The following is a 23,815-nucleotide window of genomic DNA, read 5'->3' on the forward strand; positions in this document are numbered from 1 at the left end:
ATCTGGGGAGAGAGTTGAAGGGGAGGGAAGAGGCAGGGAGGGGAGCAGAGAAAAGTGTAGAACTCAATAAAAATCAATAAAAAAGTGAGCTTCATTAATAGAATAACAAACCTTTAAAAATTTATTGCACCAAACAGTTTACCTCTAAACCTTCACGGTAGCAAATCAGATACAAAATTACGCATGAAAGAATATAGCCCCTAACTTCTCAGTGCTGGTCTTTTGTAGATTGTTTCTTTGTTCCCTTCAGCTGTGGTCATGGATTTTGTCAGTGAGCATCACATACTTTTAGTAAAGCAACCTCAGCAAGGAGGCTGTGGTAATGGAAGGACCTTTTTTTTGTCATGCCCTTCTGGAGCTGTAAAGCTGCCTGCAATTACTGTTAAGTAGCTCCCTGGTACTTTAGCTCTGGCATTAATGATCCCTAAGGGATGCTGGCTTTATTGACTAAATTCCAAGAAATACAGTCAAATCAATTTGTTGAGTTTTACACATTTTAGTATGATTTGCTTAATCCATGTAATGTTTTTCCTTAATACAATAAGCCAATTTGTCTGTATAAACATGCTGCTATTACCATGAATATTATTCATTTTAGCATATGGATGAAAATATTTGATTTGGTGAACCATTTTTCAAAGTAGCTTAAAGAAACAAGAGGGAACAGATGACTTTATCCTCTGACACCAACCCTACTTCATTTGAGTGTCAACTGAAGCAACCATATCTCTATTTAGTCATTTTCTTTTCCTTCTTTTTGATTATTTTATATAAAGTGACACCTTTAAATGCTCATGTTTGTTTTCTCATGTTCAATTTTAGTTTAAAGTTTGTGATTAAGGCTTTGAAATACATGGATTTGAGCGTGTGTATATTTGAGCAAACGTAGATGTTATTTACTTTAGTTGAGGAAAATGCACCAACTGAAAACTCATTATATGCTTGCCAGATACATATGCACACAAAGACGAACTTAAGCAGGGTCTTGGTAACTGCAGCAGTGAGAAGGACAGGCAAGAAAGAGAGAAGTCATGGTTTGACACAGGAGGTTCCAGGAATCAAAAGAACACAACTCTGCTGGTGATCGTAGTTTCCCTATAGACCAGTGTTCTGCTTCTTTCTATACTAGGATTCTGATGAGTTCAAGGTGAATTATTATTTTAACAAATCAGAATTCATGGTAGCAGACAAAAGGCAAGCATATTAATAACGATATGCTGGATTAATGTTGATGACCAAGTCAGGTCAGGAACATTCGATATATGCATTAGGGGACACAATGAATCGATGAAATCACTCTTACCTCATAAGTATACAAAGACTAGAGTAGAATATCTTGACTACTTCATGGGTAAATATTCAGCATAAGATGGTCTTCAGAATATAAAAAGTCAGATCCTTCATCAGAAATCTAAGAACCTCAACAACAACCCTACTGCTAAAATAGGTCAGTGTCCTTTCTGCTGGTGCTGTTTCCTTCTATCTGCCATCTCCTTGTGTCAAACAAGAGTCTGGTTAGTTTCTCTCAAGAACTAGCTTTTAAGATTGCAATCCAGCCTAAGAACCCTTGCAACATCTGGGATGAGTTGACCCTGTGAATGACTGTTCAGCAATCGGCTGGGATCATGTTTTGCCTTTCCTCTATTATTCCCTTGACTATTATTTCAATTGATTATCAGAAAAATTGCAGCAAACACTCCATCTGTGTCATTCCTTGTCAGATAAATAAGTCTCTTCCCTCACTGACGCCAATGTGCTATGCTCTTCTAATCATCTGTGTGCATTTTCATCAGATGAAGGAACTTTACTTGGGTTTGGAGAAGTAGCTCAGTGGTTAAAAACACTTGGTGCTCTTGCAAAAGACCAGGTTCACTTCCCAGCACTCATATAGCGGTTCCCAACCATCCATAGCTCAAGTTCCAGAGGATCAGATGATCTCTTCTGTATTCTACAAGCACCAGGCATGCATATGGTGCACAGATATACATGCAGGCAATATAATCACACATAGAACTAAATAAATAAATATAAAAGAAAAGAATTGCACTAGCTACCAAATATAATAACAACCTTTCAGACAGAGACACTAACTAGGAGACCCAATTTATGTGAAATTATAACCAAATTGAGTAACCAAGCTATGAAGCTATAATTTATACATCCCAAGGTAGAATCTATTATAACAGTGAGAATGGTTATATAAAAGACTCAGAATGGTTTCTATAATAATTCCTGGTATTTTATGATGAAATGATGACCCTAACACATTTATGCATCTCCATTAAATTACAGGAACACGTTTATTTCTCTGTTAATAAATAAATATGCATTGTATGTGATACACTATTATAGGCTATTTGAACATTTGAGCTTTAGAACAATTTAATCATAATGAATAAAGTAAATGACTATGGAATACTAGGAATTATTAGCTGTCAAAATTACCAATGAATTCATTTTTTATTAATTGTAAATCATGTCCAAACTTCACCAATCAAATGCAAGATTTACTAGATTTCTCCGTAAAATTCTTCCACATCAATCCATCTTTTCTCTGATAATTACAGCTTTTATTTCCTGTTATCCTTTTTTCTCCACTCATTACTCTCCAAAGTCAATGATGGCAAAATCCACCAAGTAATTCAACTGTTCTCTTACTTGAGTTGGTGCTGTTGGTTTATTGACATGGGAGAATACTATTTCAATCCTTAACAAATATGAAAAGGACTTGAGAGGAAGAGGTTCATTCTTCCTCAGGTTACCTTGCCCATGACAGTAGGGAACTGGCCTATTTGCAGCTTGAAAAAGTATTTAACTGCATGGTTTTGGTTATGTTATGTCCATCTAGACTTATCTGAACAAATTTAATGTGCACTATGTGTCTGTCCCTTTCCTTATTTCCTGGGCCTTTACTGATGACCATGTAATAATGCTTGCTGTAATTTATAATACTGCAGAATCATAGAAGAAGAGAGTTAGAAATACTCATATTTTATACAACTTTGATGGCACATATTCCTGTTTCCTATGGCTTATTCTGTACTAGTGTAAAATATCCTTTGCAAAATCATGTGTGAAAATTGTTCATTTTGGGGTGCCAGTAAGATGTCTCAGAGGGTAAAGGTGCTTACTGTGTAATCCTGGTGACATGAATCCCATCCTAAGAACCCTCATAAAGAGGAAATGAGAAAACAGACTCGACTCCCAAAGTGGTCCTTTGGTCTCCACAGATATGCTATGGCACATGTACCCACATACACATGTTATTCACACACACACAAAGACACATACATATATATACATACATACAAACGCATGCACAGACACACACACATACACATACACGGAAACACACAATTTTAAAAACAGATGATTTAAAATAGCACTAATTTAGTATAAATCTTTCCCTAGATAGAGGATGGATCTTTGAAGTAGACTTCTGTTGTAGAGGGTTGCTTGTTTGTTCATGGTTGCTCAGCCCCAAAATAATCACACAGAAACTATATTATTTAAAACACTGCTTGGTCAATGACTCTAGCATATTTCTAGCAAACTCTTACATATTAAATTAACTCATTTCTATTAATCTGTATATTGTCATATGGTACTGGCCTACTGGCAAGTTTCCATCCAGCATCTGTCTCTGGTGAGGCTATATTTATCTGTTAAAGTTAAAACCTTCCTTTTTATTTAAACAGAAAAGGGGGGATATATGGGATTCCCTCTGTATGCTGTGAATACCATTGGTTAATAAAGAAACTGTCTTGGACCTGTGCGGAGTAGAATAGAGGTAGGTGGGGAAAACTAAACTGAATGCTGGGAGAAAGAAGGTGGAGTCAAGAGACACCATGGAGCCCAGAGGGGAAATATGTGTATTGCAAATAATATAGTTTCTGTGTGATTATTTCAGGAGTTTGGGTGGCCAGGAATGAACAAGAAACCTCATACAACAGACTTCCTCAGTACTAAAATGTAAGGAAAGACCCTGGGATAGTAATCAAAATTTGACACAATGTACCTCAAGAGTTGCTGTGCTGAAATTTGGTATTGGTCTGGAACTAGATAATGCTAAAGAGGTCAGTGGAAATAAAAATCCTCCAGGAAATAAGGAAGGATAATTGATAACTTGACATAAGTTCAAATATTTTAATTGTCCATTGTTTTAATGTACGAAATTCAACCCATGGCCTGCTGCACAAAAACTTTCTGTTTCCCTGTTTCACCTTGGAGTGTCCACCTTGGAGTGCTGTGGGGCCTTTTTCAACCAAATGCAGCTGAAAGCACTGCTCTTCAAAAAGGAGAAATGAAAATTTTAGGTTTATCATTTGTCCTTGGTCTTTTCCTTCAAAATCTCTAAATTAACTTCTAAAGTTCCAGAATGTCTCATTCACAGAAAAAGAGTTGGCCCAGGATAGATTGGCTCTTATAGCCTCAGAAAAAATGGTGTGTCCTACTTACTAAATTAATGACTTTCACCCCTCCCCTCAAACCTGGGTTCTTTTATACTGTTTCTTAGTAGACCCAGATGACTATTTTAAATAATAAATAGCATGCCAATGGGCCTTATGATTAGTTGATAATATGATCTAAGCATCATATCATCAGACTATATCAATTTTTGCAAAAAGCACATGATACATAAACAATTCTGAATCAAGCTGTTTTGATTCTGTATTCTCTAATGTATTTAACTGACATAGATTATACACCCTAGATTATAAAGAGCTAGTTAGGACATGAATTATTTCACACTGTGTTGAATTAAGAACAATGATTCAGATATTGTAGCCTCATGACACTTTTAAGTTTATCATGCTCTATCTATAGTGACATTTTTTTCATAAGGAGCAAACCTATGCTGTTTAAAGACTCTTGTGTTTTAGCAAAGGACACAGGGCAAGATAGCCAGTGCTCCTGAGTTCTACACCTATTGAGATCAGCACTTTAGAGTCTCTTGAAGGGTTCAGAAGAAACATAGGAGAAATCAGAAATCTATAATGCAGGGAGTTTTTGTTCACTTTTTTCTCCTCTTTTCAATGTTTAATGTTTTTGTTCACTTACTTGCCATGTCTTCTCTTACTGGTCTTCATATGTGACAACCTCATACAGTAGTCATTTGAAAGGTCACAGTGATCTACCCACAGTCACATTAGGATTCCACTTTGAAGTCCATTCTTGGAAAGAGCCACAGATTAAGAGGACTGTGTGGATAGAGGCAAATCCGGTCTGAATAATAAGATATATGTTCATGTAGATACCTACAAAATTCACAGATAAGCTGGGCGGTGGTGGCACACGCCTTTAATCCCAGCACTTGGGAGGCAGAGGCAGGCGGATCTCTGTGAGTTTGAGACCAGCCTGGTCTACAAGAGCTAGTTCCAGGACAGGCTCCAAAGCTACAGAGAAACCCTGTCTCGAAAAACCAAAAAAAAAAAAAAAAAAAAAAAAAAAAAAAAAAAAAAAAAAAAAAAAAAAAATTCACAGATAAGAAGGCTTTGAGTCAAACACACAGGCCTTAAGAGTAGTCAGTATGTATAAGGCAAATGCCACTGCCTCCTGAAATAGATACCATGTCATATACTGATTGACAAGATTCCAAACAATGTTCAGAAAGCTTCAATTCTAACATTTTTAAGACAAGCTAAAAGTGTTTTCCTTTAATTAGGAAAATTAAAACTGACTGGGTTCATGGCAAGTTAGCATCAATGAGATCATTCACTTTCCAGTGTGAATGAATTAATGACTTGGAAGCACTCTCAGTTTCCAGACAAAAGAAGATATCCCATAACTCAGATCTATACCAAAAATATTTAAGTAAAATGCCCTACACTATCATTCTCTTAGAGCAGAAATGGGTACCAATAAAACAATGTTTGCTCTTTAGCTGCTCGTTATCTTTGTATACTTGCAGGCTATCAAGGCAGTCATTACTTTCTCTTTGCTAGATGAAGGATATATCCAATGTTAAAAAAAAGGAATCTGAATTTCCAAAATAGCTCTGAAAGTGAATCAAAAGTTAAATGACATATGTTAGAAATATTCTCAACATGCATGCAGCTGTAGATGGTAGGGTTAGCATTTTAAACCTCAGCTTACCTACCCCTACAGCAAAGTGATAGCCCTCTCTTCCCTGGGTGCACCATTACTCTTTGAATGTCAAATGTCTCATGTAGGATCATTCATTTCAACAGTGGGTGTCCAGCTAGTAGTAATATATTTAGTAGGTGGCCCTCAACTAGAGTAAATGGGTGCCTGGGTTGGGAGGACTTCCTGGCTTTGCCTCCAGTCCATTTGTCCTTGTTGGTCCATTGAGATGTGAACAAGCAGCCTGATGGTCCACCTATTGTGGATAAGAGCTGGTCCCTCCAGCATACCTTTGCTGCCATAATTTCATGTATCTCCTTAAACGTGAGACAAAATAAGTCCTTCTTCCCTTAAGCTTTTGCTAGGTATTTGGTAATAACAATGTAAATATAACCAACACATATAAAATCACATGTGAGGATCAAGGCCTTGGGAAGAGACTAACATACATGCAGCTCTCAACAGAAATCAACCCCAAGGAACTGCATTGGACTTATTGTCTCAAAAGCTTTCAGATCTTTTAGGATACCTTCTACAAGCCACCCAAGATGAACACTCAGTCAACGGAGACAGGTGGTAACAGATAAGCATCAGTAGAATAGGGTTTAAACACAGGCAGTTTTATAATTAATCAGATTTCTTTCTAGACTTCATAATTATTTGATCAAAAGAAACAATTAAGAAAATATTCTTTCCTAGCTTGAGATTTTAACACCATCCATAGTACAAAAGTAGCATTATTATTCTATTTACCAAATTAGCTTTCTAAAAGACATCAATGGAAATATTGTATGACATTTCATTCATTTAAAGAATTCTGTCACATTAGAACATTATTTTTCCTCTCTAACAAGGATTTTTTAAATTTGAACTGAAAAACAAGCAAGGATATTCTTTCCAGGTGGTAAATGTAACAAAAACAAACGTGAATAGAAATTTTCCCTTTGTGCAAATTAAGTATTATGTGTGTAGACATGCAAATGTGTTCATGATTTATGACTACACTAAACTATAAATATAGCACATTAGTGCCGGCATGAAGCACAAAGGTAGAACAATTTCATGGTCTCAAAAGTCTAATTAGCATAAGAGACATAATATTGTAATCAAAAAATTATTGATTAACACAAAGACAAAGAAGCCAGATGTGTTGAATCATCAGCTGGTAATTACCTAAGTAAACTATAGATGTTAAAAATTCATTGATTATAAATGAAATGTACATCATTGCAATAAAACTTAAATGAAAAAACATATTAACACATGCATAAATAAAATAAGTATATTGCAAGTGTATATATTTATGAATTGCATTATGTCTGTTTGATAACACTATTTGGGACATCACTTACAAAATGTGTCAGTATTCAAGCATTAGAAAGACTTTGGAAGACAATATTTAAGGCATCCTGGTTTTGCCGTATGGACAGATTTTGTATTTCTTAAAAGTAGAAGAAACAATATGAACAAAGATGTGGATGTGAATGGACCAAGTAAAAATTAATCACTGGTAGAAGGCGCATAATAGCATTTACAAGACTGATGTGCTTTCTAGCAAAGGTCTGGTGTTCTATGAATCCTCACTGTGCTTCTCCTCAACCCTTGAAGGGTTCTAAAGCACTGATCACAGCAGCCAAGATGTGAAATTACCTCAGAGGTCTACTGACAGAGAAAGTGTGGTAATACTCAATAGGAGATTATTGAGCTATAAACAATGAATGAAATCTCATCTGCAAGAACAGGAAGAAAATTAATGTAAAGTGAGTCAGACACGGAGAGGTGGCATGTTTTTATTCCTACTTTATTCTTCTATGAGACTAGGTAAAACACGTGATCGCAGAGACCAAACAAAAATAGTCATTACCTGAGCATAGAAAGGAGTACACTTTGAATCTAGGGTGCCCTCCAAGTCATGTGTGTTAAAGGCTTAGTTGCCAGTAACAAACTGGGAGAGGGTGAAGACATTAGTTGAAGCTCCTGAGAAAAATAAAGGTCAATAGGCATATGTCCTTGATAGGGATAGTGGGAAACCAATGATCTATCCATTTCTATCTGTCTGTCTGTCTGTCTGTCTGTCTGTCTGTCTCTGCTTTTGACTTTCTCAAAGTGAGTAGTTTTCTTTTGCCATTTCATTTATTGCATACTGTTCATGTGTCCATAAGACTAAAGTAATAGGCCATATGACCATTGATTGAAACCTCGATGACCATGAACCAAAAATCTTTCTAAATTAATTATCTCTGGTGTTTTGTCATGGACTGGAAGCTGACATTAGGAAGCCAAAAGGGTAGCATGAAGGGATACTAAGTAGAGGTTGAAGGTGAAACACCAAAATACAATTAGGAAGGAATAATTCAAGTGTTCCAAGGCACAACATGGTGAACAACAAACCACTATTCATTCCAAAATGGCTAAAGAAAAACCTTGAATATTTCTAATAGGAAGAAATGAGGGAAATGCTAACAGGCTGACATGATCATGTCACATTGTATACACATTGTACCCTATAAAATATGATTCAGATACAGCAGTTGAAAAGTTTTTAAATATTTAACTTAAGTGATTAAGACAATAAAGAATAATTAGAAAATCCTGGATTACTTCTAACTTGTAGAAATTTCCCAATGTTATGTAAAGAAAGACATGAGACTTTGAGAGCATAGTCAAGCCTCTCCTGTTGATTACACCACAGACTTGCGCTACCCCTCTCTGCAGAGATAACGGATCTTCCTCCATTTCGTTATGTTCTCTACAACTGCACTTAGCGTTATTGTCTTAGGAGAAATTCTTAAAAAGGGAAGGGAGGGGGGGAAGGAGGGAGGGAGAGAAAGGGAGGGAGGGAGGAAAGAAGAAAAGAGGATTCTTCTAGTGTTTGAATCAGCATGGAAAAATCTTGGAAGTCAACACCCTTCTTTTTTTGTGACTTTTTGAGACAGGGTTTCTCTGTGAAACAGTTCTGGCTGTCATGAAACTCACTGTAGACCATGCTGGCCCAAACTTACAGAGATCCAGCTAGCTGCCTCTGTCTCCCAAGTGCTGGGATTAAAGGTGTGTGTCACCCCCACACTGTGTCACTTTCTAACGTGTATGAAACTACAAACAGACGAGTGAGCAGCTCTTAAATATATAGGACAAGTGAGACCATGAGAAAATTGACACTCAAAATTAGAGCTGTGGATAAAGAGAATCACATTGAATAAAGCTGAATGCCACAAGCAGAAATTCCTGGTGGGATCGTACCTTGGCAGGAAAACTCAATAACTATTGAACAACATACATCTGTGTCCAGTGTTAGGGGGTAAAGGCTCCAGAGAAAAAACAAAGGCAGCAGGAGAACCACCTAGTTCCTTCAGTTTTAGCATTCAGTGCTCACTACACTTCTCACAACACTCAGTAACGTCTCCATGTGCCACTATCAGGAAGGGAAAGAGACTATTCTGAAATGTGCCACAGCATTCTTTTCCTTCCACAATCTTATACATCTATGACTTCAGACACAATTTGATGAGCTTCTTTCCATTTTTGCCCAATAACATACATTGTATAAATTTCTGCCAATCTGGAATAAATGATATCAATATTTGGCTGCCCAGCTGGACTTGGGTATGTCTTTATTTTTTATCAGAACTTTGTCTCCTATGGATTCAACGTTCTTTAAGCCACCCAATTCTCTTCTTAAATTCCCTCCATCCCTAGAGCCTTTGCCAGTTTCCTGAATATTCAACCCTCTTTACCATCTACAGCTTCTGCCTGTGTAATCTGTTAGCCCGAAAACTTTTTTCCCTGGTACTTACTTCTATTTATAGTTTGTCTAGTCCTTCAATAGATCTTTTTGAAAGTTCTTTAAAATTTCTTTATGTATTTTATTATATGTGTATGTGTATTTTTTTGCAAATGTATATCTTTGTGCCATGTGTGTGCCTGGTACCCCAGAAGGCCAGAAGTGGGTGTCAGATTCCTTGGAACTGTAGTTCTAGGCAGTTGAGAGCCACTGTGTGGGTTCTGGAATTCAATCTCTGGTCCTGTGTAGGAGCAAGAGCTCTTAACCACTAAGTCATGTCTCCATCACCCTTTCTGTAGGTATTAACATTAATATCTACTCAAGTTCCAGAGAAACAAATCCTGGGCACCTTATATAAAGCAATCCTAGTCACTGATAACAAACTACTCCTTCATTGTGTAACTCTTGTGTGTGTTTTCCTTGGCACCTGCTTTTCCCTCTGTAATACACATTCCAAATAAAAAGAGATAAGAACTCTTATGTTCCGTCTAAATCCCAATGCATAGCTAACATTAAAAATACTACTGTATCACATAATGTATCATAATTTCATGAAATGGTTGAAACATTCAGTTTAGTGATAAAGGTTGTATCTGACCAACAGTCAGTTAACTGAAAAACTCCAGCAATACACAGCTATAAAAATGAGAAATTGAGTATAAATGCTTTATGACCAGTCCCCACTTTGAAGACTGGTTTTAAGTATGTATATATGTGTGTATGTATGTATGTATGTATGTGTATGTACATATGTATGTATGTATGTAGACACAAGGTCTCTTTATGAGCCATACTGATTAAATTAAAATTAAATTGTCTCAATCCTCCTGCCTCAGCTTCCCAAGTGCCATGATTACAGAAGCGTACCTCCAATCCTAAGCTTTTAGACGGTTATATTCAACATCAGAGGCACACATTTTATTGTTGTGACTTACAAAATGACTTAAAAAAGCATCAACAAATGACATGTTTTCTCCATTGGGAAGCTTGAACATTCTGTAGGCCCTTCTATAGCAGCTCTTCTTAGTGTAGGAAAGGAATATATAATCACTGCTATATCAATAAAATTGATATTGAATTTTTATTGAATCAATAAAAAGTTATGGAGGTTTAATAAAGTCCTAATAAATATGTATCATTGGCATGAGCATGGCCATGTCAAGGACCCCAGTTTCTCAGACCCATAAAAATACCAAAGGCTTCCCTAGAAATGGCAAACCCTTCCTCTAGTCCAAGAACAGGTGTTATAACTGATTGTCATTTACCTAAAATTAATATATGCACAAATCACCAACCACAGCTTCTTCCTCCCTGTTGACTAAAACCATAGACTTCTCCCCTACCCCTTACTGAAATTAACTACCTCCTCCTCTGCTGTCCTAGTTAGGTCAATACTTAAATTATTCAGGCTGCCAGTCTTTATATTAAAATATATAAGTATTTAAACCTCCCCCATGAAACACAATTTTCTGTGTATCACATAAATCTACATTCTCCCTAAAATGTTTAGTGTAGAGATCATTAGATGTGTAAAAAGTTGTCTTACTCTTATAATTCACATTCAGAAATGCACAAATACTTGGTTCACAAGATTTTATTGTATAAATACAAATTCTACATAACTCTTAGAAACTTAGTAAATTATTGCTTTTTAAGCACAGATGAACTTCTCTGTAACATAACATCTTTTTTACTTCCAGTTGTGCTGTCAACTAATAAAAAAGTTAAAAGACAAGAAGACAGATGTCTATATAACAGCAAATTCAACAACCTTTGATCTGCAACTAAGATGAAATAAAAATATAAATATTATTGTTTAGTTGGATCTGTATTTAGAAACAGAAAATGTCTAAAGTCAAATTAAGCACACACTATAAGAAGCAGGTGATATAAAGAATGAAAAGAATAATTCTAACTCTTAGGCTAATGAAAACTTGTATAATAACATACGATAAAGAAGTGAAAAAATGATTTTTGTGCATGTGAAATAATACATTGGAAACAATGTGAATAACATGTGGGCATGCATGTCCACATATGAAATTAAGGAGCAACCTTCCAAAAGTTTCCTGAACCAATTTTCTGTAGTTCAAATATTTGAAGAACATGGCCTTAACCATAGAATGTAGTTCTGTCAACAGCTATTCTTATTCTCTCTCAAAATCACCGTCCTGTTTTCTTATTGCCTTCACTGCCGACCACAAAAGAAAGACACCGCATGCTCTCCTTACAGCTTTGTGGTTTCTGCAGCTCTTCTCACCCTCTGCTTTGCTTCATTTTCTGGTTTCTCCTCTCTCATTTCTTCCTCCTCTCTCATTTTTCTACAAACCACCCTCTACCAACAGAATACAATTGTTCTTCTATCCTAAATCCATTGCTGAGACACTGACTAGCAAATGACGGAATAGAATAACAGTAACAGAGAACCAAATAAGAGCGTTGGCATGTGTATTTCATATATACATGGCGGACACCCGCAGAGTGGATGGTTATCAAAGAAATGGCTCAAATACCAGCCATCAGCACACATACACAGAAGAAGTGTGTATAGAATGCTACATGTAAGAAAGAATCATAGACAATGGTGGTTAGGAAACAATGCCTTGTAGACTCATCTGTGTTGTCTCTGGGCTGGCAACAAGGAAAGCCCTGTTAGATAATCAAGCTTAGATTTCCTGGCAGGCATTGAAGGAGTGTGTCTTTGTAAATTAGGACCTTGATTTAAGCAAGTAAGAAAAATAAGCCTTTTTTTCTTTTAAATTTTTCTACCTCAGAGTAACCCTCATGCCAAAGTGTCATATTTGGGGATGCCAAATTCTGTTACCCTCACCTATATTTTGATAAATCCAAACTCCATTGTTTAGTTCATTTTTAATTCTGTAAGTCAAAGCTATCAGTTGCCTTTGTTTTCAACTTTCTTAACAAGGTGAGCTTAAATCATCATATATTATTCAATTACAAGATCAGAAGGAGAAATGACATTTAAAATATTCAAATATATTTTAATATAACTGTGCTTTCAGATTAATCCACCTGCCTGTGTTTAAAAACTACAGGTCTTGACTTGGTAACTAAGAGTTTCAACAAAATAAATGGCCTCGAGTATTTATTTATGCATATAAAAACATCAAATGTTAGGCATTCCTTTTGTCTGATCTTTCTTGTACAGGAAATTCAGTTGTCATGTGGTTGGTAGTTTTTTTGTGTTATAAATCCAGAAGTGAAGGGCATAGAAATTAGATACAAGCCTAAAATAAACTCCATAGCAAACTTTTCATGTCTGGACTTTAAATATAATTTTATGGTATTGATGTTCACTGTCAAATTTTAATACTCTTGGTGAAAAAGCATAGCATGGCTTACGAGTGGCTGTATCTCTAGAGGAAGGTGAGAGCTATGCAAGAGGTTTTATGAGTGTAACAAATATACATGACTGACTCATAAATTGATTTGTGTTTTATTTGTATACATTTTAGTCAAAGTCATATTGAAAGGAACTTATATTCCACAATAGCAAAGGTCACTGAATGTGAGGGCTTAAAAAAGAGAAATTTCTATGGATTTTGAGATCATGTTAATTCATCCTGAACCTAATGAATTCTGTTAAGACCAGAAGAAACACATAGCTTCTTCTATATTAATCAAAACTAACTGTAAGAGATTAAATCTGATGACCAGAAAATGGAGCAGTCAGTGCAAATCTCTGCAGTTTGCCTGCAGGTAAATTTCATTGCATTAAACCAAATTCACCAATGAAAGCAATTATTTTTCTGTAATATTTTACCCTCTGAGAGTAACTACAAATGATTCATGTAGCAAATCAACAGACCCTAAAAATGAACTGAAATGTTTTATTGTCAATAAAACACTATTTCTGTAAAGGTAATTGAAGAGCAAACCAACAAGCATATATATATATATGATGTTTTATTACTGTATGATTTTCAGCATGGCCATAAAAGTTCTTTGCATTCCTTAAGTTGAGGAAAATCTAACCACATAAAGTAGCTTTTTCCCAAGAACATACTGTGGCATCTTTGTGACCTCCTGGCTCACCCTTTGCAGCAGAGTATTAGGGTCAGTTTCCCCAGTGCACTATACAGAGTTCAAAACCGGTGGCATTCAGTGTTACCCGTCTGTAAGCTCAAGAGCTTTCTACTTCCTGCCAGTTTCCATATGCTTTCAGAGTCTCAGTCCCCACTTACAGAAGCTATTAAAATGGAGATTGTCCTCAGACACCACTGAAAATAACTAGAGGAGCAATTATTAGCATGTGCAATTGCCTGACAACCTCTGGTCATACATGGAACTGCTCCAGCAAAAGTTTCTGGACTGAATGACAACAGGATCTGATTAGGAGGAGAGGAAGCTGTGAAGCCATCAGAATATGACCTTGCTTCTCCTCCCCAGCTTCCCTGCATGCAATGCCCTAGCCTGCGCACCCACCCCTCCCTCAGCTGCCCCTGTGCAGTCTCCTGGTCTGACTTCCTTCCACTCACCCAGATTCCCAGTTATGCAATGATCTAGCCCAGGGACCATTCCCTTTCTAAGCAGCTTAACTGTTCAGTGCCTCGGCCTGGGTGCCACCTGCCTGCCCTGCATTATCTCTCCTGCTTCACATGGGCAACTGAAATCCTTCATGTGTATCCTGGTTATATTTCTATTTCTGTGAAAAAGACCATACCAAAAAGCAACTTGGGAAGGAAGGGTTTATTTACTTTACTGTTTATTTGGTTTACATCACGAAGGGAAGTTAGGGCAGGAATTCAAGGTAGAAAGCTAGACACAAGAACTGAAACATTTGCCATGGAGGAACACTGCATATTAACTTGTTTTCCCTAGCTTGCTCTGTCTGCTTATTTTTTTATGAGGACTATTTCATATTGTAATTTAATTATACTGTTTCTTCCTTTCCTTTCCTTTCTCCGAACTCTCTAATATACCCTTCTCTATTCTCCTTCAAATTCATAGCCTCTTTTTGCCACCGGTTGTTATTACACGCATATCTGTATTTTATATACATATATATTGGTAAATATAAACTGTTGTAGAATATTGCTACATGTATCTGTTTTCAGGGATGACCATTTGGCAGGGGACAGCTAGTTAGGGTGCTCTTCCCTGAGGAGCGTCACTTCTTTAGTTCCCCGCTTTTCTCACTTACTTATAATTCTTTGTGTAGGATGGGCTTTTCCTTATCCAATTTGGCTCAGTCAGCTTTTCTATACTTCCAGGATCACCTGTTCAAGACAACAGTAACCATAGTGGTTGGGTCTTCCCACATCTACCGATAATTCAAAAACGAATGCCCCAAAGACCTGCTTACAGATCAATCTGATAGGACCATTTTCTCAATTAGGTTCTTCTTACTAGATAACTCTAGCTTGATTCAAGTTGACAAAAAGAAGTAGAACAATTTGGAAGAGTCATCCCGCCAAAACACAGCCAACAAAATTACACAAGCTAGTAATCATCCCTCAATAACAACCATCAACAAAAACTTAGCTCACAAATACAGATGTAGATCATGTTACTAAGTTAGAATTCAAACTTAAACTGTTATTAACTACAAAAATGACTCTGGTTTGGCAAAGAGTGGAAGTCAATCCAGTAAGCAAACAAAAGCAAAAGGGCATGGCTGTTCTGATATCTGATAAAAATAGACATGCAACAAAAATAGAAGAGATAAAGAAGGCCACAAAATATTAATAAATGGAATACTTTATCATTATTATATAAGGATTACAAATATTTGCACAACAAATATTGGGCTTCCCACTTTTATAAAACAAACACAATGAACATGAGAGGCCACACAGATCCTGATATAACACTAATGGGTAACATTAATGCTAACACCTCATATTTTTTTTAAATTGTTCATTATTACTATTGTGTATGTATTATGATGACTGGGGTGGGAGTAACATGTGGAGTTCATGGACCACTTGTGAAGTCAGTTCTTTCTTTCACCTTTACCAAGGATCTAGTGCTAAAACCCAGGTTTCCAGGTTTGTTTTACAAATACCTTTACTTGAGCCATCTCAGTTCCCCTCACTGTAGAGGTCACACTAGCTAATTTAAAAAAAAAAAATTAAAAATTCAGTTGAAGTAGAACTTAGTCTAGTGAACTCAACCAATGTCTCCAGAATATTTCATCTAACAGAAGTGGGATCCACACTCTCATCAGGCCATGGATCAGGGATGAAAGTCATTTGTACTTATAGACTCTTCTTTCCAGTGACTTATGTTGGGGTTAGCCCATGCTGGACAAGCATTTGGTGTCTACCATTGATGTTAGTAGATTAGTAGATTCCTTTCTATGTGCATCCGTGTGGCATTAATACTAGCAGCCAGTCTTAGCTTGAAGATGCTCCACCTTACCAAGGCTCCTCAGAGTGTATCCTCTGCAGTGCTGATATTCTAGCTGAGAGGTGTACTCTAAATGTGGTAAGGGAATCAACAGTACTGCAAAGGCAGAAGAGGCTTTGCACTTTGGTGATCTCTCCAGTACTAATTACCCTGTTGGAGGAACATATATGTGAATGACAAACTTCCTACTGGAGCTACATAATTTTCAGAGTCTACAGCAGTAAATGTTAAATGGGTAGCTCTAGAGATTGACCCACGTGCTGACGTCAGACTCACAGTTCTCAGCTCCAAAGGGTACAATTACTCACAGTTGATGGAGTCTGTTTCAGGTCATCAAGATGGAGCTGCCCTTCCACACACAGTTAACTTTCTGAGCTGAAATCCCTTCTGCTTTCACTTGTTTGGTTTGTTATTGTCCAGCAGGGTTACTCTTTACAGCTGTTATCCTACCACTGGGACTAGTTAAGTTGAGCCTCCACATTAGCGATTATTCCCCATCTGCTGGCCCCATGTGTTAACTCAATTTCAAACAATACTTTCCCTCTCAAGATGGTACTATCTGAGATAGTTAGAGTGACAAAATGGGGTTCCTTTCTAGTACTGACCCATTTCCTAAGGCATCACTGTCTTGTCAAAACTTGCAACTGGATTTGAAGCTTGTCAGGGATTTGAGATTGTCTAAAGCAAATCTTTCACAAGGATGTCTTGTTACCTTCTGGATGAGAACTCATTCTGTCCTGTGACACAAGTGGAGATGTCTTGTGCTTGGCTTATTTCTACTCATGGTATCTTTTTCTTCTTTCGCTGCAGTTTTCAGAAGTTCTGTAGTGGTCTTTGTACATTTCCTGCAACCTTTCTCTCTTTGAAATAGAATCTGTTGTTTTTTTTTCTTCACTCCTTCTTTCTCTTTACCAAGTCAGACAAAGGCAATTTCCTGTCTAGCATCTTACCCAGAATTTCAAATGTTAGTATCTTAGTTTTCCACAGGTGAAATTGTAGAAATATAGACAATAAATTCTGTGTCTAAAGTATTTGGGGCAAATTTTTCATATTTAATTAGATTTTCTGTAATATTTATATATACCTAAGATAATTTGGGTGTGAGACCCCAGTCTAATTACAAAGTCTATGTATGTTTCATGTATTTCTTATCCACATAGCCTGAAGATGTAATAACATTTTTAATACACATGAACCTGTCACAGGAGGTCAAGTGTCATACTTCCAGTGATACTTTCCTGTTGATAATCAAAACGTTAGGGGATGCTTTTACTATTAGACATATTCCCCCTGCATTAAAAGTCTTCTCATGAAGATGAAAATATCCATAGTTGTTTTCACTAAAGACTTTGATAAATTTTAATTTATAAAAACTGAGGAGTGTCTTCTTTATCCTTTGGAATGACTGTGAAAGTATTTTCTCCATATGTCTGTGGAAGAGAAAGAGAGTTCCCTTCAGGGTATGAAGTATAACCAGAGGTTTAGTGAAAGAGATGTGAAATAGTGCCCAGGATGTGATGCTGTGCATACAGCTAAGAGTAGACTCCAGAGCTCCAAGTCTTCACTTTATACCTAGCTTACTTTGCTAACTTAGGTAAGTTAATTTACCTACAATCATTTACTTTCTTTGTCCATGTTATTTTATTATGACTGCCATAATAAATTAAATATCAAATTTTTTGGTCTAAGCAACAGAAATTTCTTCTCCCTCATTTCCATAGCCAGAAATCAGAAATGTATTTTCTTGAGTTGAATTTGTGGAGCTGCACGATCTAACTCTAGAAATGATGTCTTTATTTCCTCATTCTCTTTTTGGTCATCATAGCATTTCTTGGCTGTGCCTGGTATCACCCCAATATCTGCCTTCATGGTCATTAACTTCTTCTCTTTCTCTGAATATCTCATCTCCATTCATCTCCTTCTTATGCTGCATGTGATTTCACCCAAGTAGGGTGGACACATGCTGTAATCTCAACATTTAGGAAGTGATGGTAGAAGCATCAGGAGTTCAAGGCCAATCTTTGATGTTCAACAAATTGGAGGACAGTTCCTTAAAGATAGGAAGAAAAAAAGGAAGGAAGGAAAGAAGGAAGGGAGGGAGAGAGGAAGGGAGGGAGGGAGGGAGGGAGGGAGGGAGGGAGGGAGGAAGGAAGGAAGGAAGGAAGGAAGGAAGGAAGGAAGGAAGGAAGGAAGACCTGTACCTGTGATAATAGTCTGGGAACTCACAGATATTCCAGTATAATATCCTGACCTCAGATCACTAATTAAATCATGTCTGAAAAGGTTTTATTATTGATATATAAAATAAAATTAACAGATTCTAGAAATGTAATATGTATTTTAGAGGGAATAATTATTCATTAAATTCTAATTTTGTTGATAATAATGCTTAGATGGACTTTCATATCAGTGGACTTCATATGCATAGATTCTAATAATCAATGATTGAAAATAGTGAGGTAAGACAAAACTGTGTCTTTACAGAACATGTTCAAATTATTTTCTCATTATTTCCTCAACTACTTACACAGAATTTGCATTTTATTAGGCATTATATTATAAAATATAGAGATGAATTGGATTTAGGTAAAAATAGCCAAAGCTTATATGTAAATATTGCATCGTTTACATTTGGTATCTATAGAGGATTCTGAACAAATCCCCTATGCGATTCTTCAAAAAAAGCTATAGTGTGTGAAATTCTTGCACAACATCATCTAATGAAACATTCAGTAAATATAAATTTAGGATGTTGATGCCAATGATATTACAGAGAGAAATGCATCAAAAAAATCTATGTAAGCAAAGCACTCTTCTGCTGGACTTTTGATGTGTCCTAACCTTATGAGCCTAATATTGCCCAAAGGACTATGTCTCTACGTTAAATGATAACTCAGTAGTGCAGTCATGTAATATTCACAGGCCTCTTTGACTTTGAATTTTCTTCTTTTTCCATTTGAAATTAAAATCATCTTAGCACTTCCACCTGTCCTGAACTCTTTCCAATGTCAAAGCCAGAAATATGATGGAAATGAGATTGTCTCTTTTGTTCTCTTGTCTACTGTCATGTAGGACACAGATCTGATGACATTCAACATCTCTGTACATCGGTCATGGTGGAGAGAACATGGACCTGGCTGTGTCCGGAGAGTGCTGCCCCCATCTGCCCATGGCATGATGGATGACTATACCTATGTCTCCGTCACAGGCTGTGTCGTCGATTTCCAGTACCTAGAGGTCATCCACAGTGCTCTACAAATACTGCTATCTGTAAGTCTCACTTTTGAATTATTGTCCGATAGAAAGTCTTCTTCGTTGACATCTTATATCTGCAACCTGGTACATAAGGCCTCATATAAGCACACAGAAAGCATTAGCAACAAAAACAGTAGCAATCATGGAGTCTTTAATGATACATATTAACTGGATACCTCATTTTTCTTCACACAGACATTTTGTTTAGGACCAAGTCGTTACTATGGTTTCCAATTTGAGACCCAACCTGCACTACACAGTGAAATAATATCATCACCACCCAAAGTGGTCCATTATCCACTAAGTACTGCAAGCTGTGTTGCTAATGCATTCTTCAAATGGGCTTCTGTTCCTGAGGAATGATGGAGGCAGGTCCAACGGCTTGCTGATCATTATGTACCCCATGTTTCAAATAATTATTCCTTAAAAATTTAAGACCCACAAAGGACATTTAATATTTTATGTTAAGACACAGTTCCAACACAGTTCCATGAAAGAACAGAGGGATTGGCTTGATTATGCCACAGAAAGTATTAAAGTACCAGGAATTCTGTTAGGTAATTTTTTTCCTTGAGATGCCTGCTTACATTCTGACCATTGAATGGAGGGTAATTATTTAAAATGCCTGACATCAATAACAATATACAGTGGTTTATTTTCTTTTTGAGACAGAATCTTCCTCGTGACTGGCGTGGAACTCTGTGTTAGAACAGACTGGTCTTGAGCTCACAGACCAACCTGCCTCTGCCTCTCAAGTCCTGAAGTTAAAGTGTTGTGTTACCACTTCCAGATAGGTACAGCATGTCTTGGAGACCCAATAAGGAGTTAATGTTTTAGTAAGAGTCAAAATACAATATAACCATTATCAGCTTTATTTTGCACATGAACTAGCCATTATTTGACACAACAAAAGGCATCTCATTGTTAGTGAGAGTAGTTTCAAGTGAAGCCAGTAAAATATTTTTAAAGTTCCATCAATAATTTAGCTTATTCTAGATCTTTACAATCTTGCTCTATAAGTATCATATATCATCATTTTCCACATAATTGTATGAGTCTTTATTCCTTTGGTCCTTTTTTATTTTAAAAATTTTATTCATTTTATATACCAACCACAGTACCACTCCCTCACTCCCTTTCTCCTGTTTTCCCCCAAATCACCCCCCATTCACTCCTCAGAAAGGATAAGGCCTCCCAGGGGGAGTCAACAAAACCTGGCACATTAAACTGCAGTAGAACCAAGGTCCTGCAAGCCTCTGGTCCTTCTTTAATCAGTAGTTTCAAGTGAAACCAGTAAAACGTATGTGATGAAATCTTTGCTTTAGAAATCTGGAGGCTAGCATTCTCTTATGATTTTTCAGTTCGGTTTAAACTACAAAAGAACTAACCATTTAAAATACAAAAGAACCATCCATTTAACTAACATTCTAAGGTTTCTTATTAATTTTTTTAAATCCAAGCACTTGTCTAGACTTATAGGTGGAAAAATTAACTTCACTTGAAAATGTTCACAGTAAATTGCTAAACCATTTAATGAGATGATAGCACACTTTCCAAAGATTTACAATGAGACGGGATGCAGGTACCAAAAGGCCATTTCCCCAGAGTAACACCAACCTAAATGCAGAGCAAGGTGAGGATATTTGGGGAGGAGCTGGACTGCCTCATAAAAATGTACCCAAAAGGAAAATCTAAATAAGCTATGTATGTTGCCACCCAAATGTACCTGTCACTTGTAAATGAATCTCCTAATTTCTTTGAGTGACCAGTCAAAGCTGCCAGTGTGCATTCATAGTTCTTATGTTGTTATGCAGCCTTTACAGAATAAATGGATTAGCCATTGCTCTCTGAGGTCTCTTGTGTAATGCATTTAAAAGACAAAATATGCAATATTTTATCTTTTTACATTGAAATATAATGTACTCTGATTTTTCACAGCTATAGGATTATAGTAGACCTTCCCATCAACAGGAACTACTTGAAGACCTCTAACAAATTCCTCATTCCTACAACATGCTGACAGTCTGTCATTCACAGATATTCCTGGATCCTATAAAATATTGTTCTTCTTATATATAACTATCCATGGATAAAATTTAATTAGGTTCAGTAAAAGACTCGCAGTAATAATTTACATTAAATCTTAGCAACCTCAGCATGTGTTTTTTGTTTTTGTTTTTTTTTCATTTTTGCTCACTTTAAGTCAAGAACCTACATCTTTTCACTTACAGGAAGTACTTTATGTCTTTTCTGGTTTCTCTGAGTTTTCAAAGCCATTGCAGTTGTTCTCTGGAAAGTTATTGATGAAAATAAAGAAATGAGAACACAGCCAGTGCCATAGAATGGCTACCAACCTAACATCTCAGACAAAGGCTAGAGAACAGAGCAAGGATACACTGGACAGACGGATAATTCATGTCTAAGGATGGTTGAAAAGTGGACAGATTTCATCACAACAATCCTCAAAACTAGGTACAGTTTTAAAATATTTAGATGTTAGTTTCTGGAGCATTCTACTTAACAGTTTTAAATAAAAACTGACTGGAGACAATCAAAACTATAGATAAAATGAGACTGATTTTCTATATTATGTTTTATTGTTGAGGTTAACTTTCTTGTTTCTTTTCTTTCTCATGGTGGAAGATGGGCACTGTTACAATCTGATCATACAGAATTGTTTGTGTATTCTAAATTTAATGGCTTCTGTGTGTTGATTGGCGGATACTCTGTTAGGTGTGGGGCAGGCTGTAGTCAAGAAACAAGAGAGACCTCTTTGATATGAGACAGAATTCTGGAGTCTCAGCTACATCAAAGGTTATGTTCTTAACCTACTGGATGGATAAAACCATCTAAAAGAGCCTAGGAAAGGAATACTGTTACAGACCACCTAGATGTTTGGGTGAGGACCTCCAAGGATTTCAGGGCAGCTGTTCTTCACTAAATTAGAGGAAAGTGTTTGAATGATCTGCCAAGGTGTATAGCACTGCTGGTGAACTGAACAATTCTGCATTTAAGCTATTGCTTAGAGGTAGAAGAAAGGAGTCTCTAGTCAAAGCTTTAACAGAAAAAAAACTGTACAAGTTTGATAGAAATGAAAAAATAACAGCTCGCAAAGATGGTCATGGACCAAATTCTAAACACATACACACACACACACACACACACACACACTACAATATACATGCAGGAATCAAAGAGTGCAAGCCTGAGCAAAGGTTCTTTTTACCCTCATTCAGCAGGGCTACTGTAAATTGTCAGCACATAGAGCTGAAGCTCTTTTCAAGGGAATATGTCAAGGTGAGAAATCAGAGTCCATGGCTGTGGTCCAGCTGTGAGATGATCTGAGCTCCTCGTCGCAAGCCTGGCTGTTCAGTCTACATCCATGTGTTCATTCCTCACCTGGAAATGGTCAGGAATGTCAAAAGAACCTTGTAGAGCCATGTTCTGCCCCATCTGTCACCCTCGATCCTTCTCCGAGGAAGATTATTACACAACACTAATCCAATCCCTCTATTCCTTCTCCCACAAACCTGGAAAAGATCTTTAAGACTCACCACCTCTAACTCTCTTTGGAACTAATTTTTCATATATTGTCTTGAGTTCTTGAGGTCACGATATTTTCTCTTAGGTTTCACAGATATGAGTCTCATTATTTCACATCTTAGAAGCAAGTTTTCATAGTTGGAACTGAGGGCAGAATTCTGAGAACCAGTTTTCTGTTGTCCCCACATTCTTTAAGTTATGTTTCTCTTGCACATCTTCATCTGTTGCTGTTCTCAGACACCCATATCAGATGCATTTAGCCTAAATATACATTAAAACTGCATAGTATAAGCTGTAAAAAACCCTTAGTCTACTTACACAATCTCTGTCTTCCAAAGGCTGTAGAGATAGCATCCTCTTCTGTCTCAGAGTCAGTTTTACAGTGACAGTCACAGATAGCGCTAAAGCTAACTCAGTACTTATGGAGTTACAAAAACAGTATAAAAATAAGTGCAACCCAAATCCTTGGGTTAAATTTCTATTGATTGTTCACCACCAAAAAGGTTAGCACAGTTAAAATTGCCTCTTTCTCTCCCTTCACCTCTGTTCCTTCTCCCCAACTCACATTTGCTTGAGACTGCACGAAATGATTTATGAGTATGAACTCAATGCTCAGAGTGATGTAATAGGTAAATGTTATTATACTCATTTTACACATCAGAAAATAAGACTTACACAAAGATAAAGGGATTTTCCAGGTTTCTGTATCTTCTGAGTTGATGTGAACCTCAGACTAAGATAGAAAGACTCCAGACTTCATGCTCTCACCCACACCACTAA

The 23,815-nt window shown here is 36.8% G+C and overlaps 1 protein-coding gene across 1 annotated transcript in view; it reads left to right on the top strand.

Moving 5' to 3' along the window:
- Nucleotides 1-23,815, top strand: part of Nkain3 (sodium/potassium transporting ATPase interacting 3) — a 567,950-nt gene that overhangs the window by 390,965 nt on the left and 153,170 nt on the right. The window contains exon 4 of the mRNA XM_057790889.1: nucleotides 19,310-19,507. Within this exon, the coding sequence (XP_057646872.1) occupies nucleotides 19,310-19,507 (198 nt within the window). The remainder of the gene's footprint in view (nucleotides 1-19,309; nucleotides 19,508-23,815) is intronic.

Source organism: Chionomys nivalis, chromosome 16, assembly GCF_950005125.1.
Source record: "Chionomys nivalis chromosome 16, mChiNiv1.1, whole genome shotgun sequence".
NCBI classification, from domain to species: Eukaryota; Metazoa; Chordata; class Mammalia; order Rodentia; family Cricetidae; genus Chionomys; species Chionomys nivalis.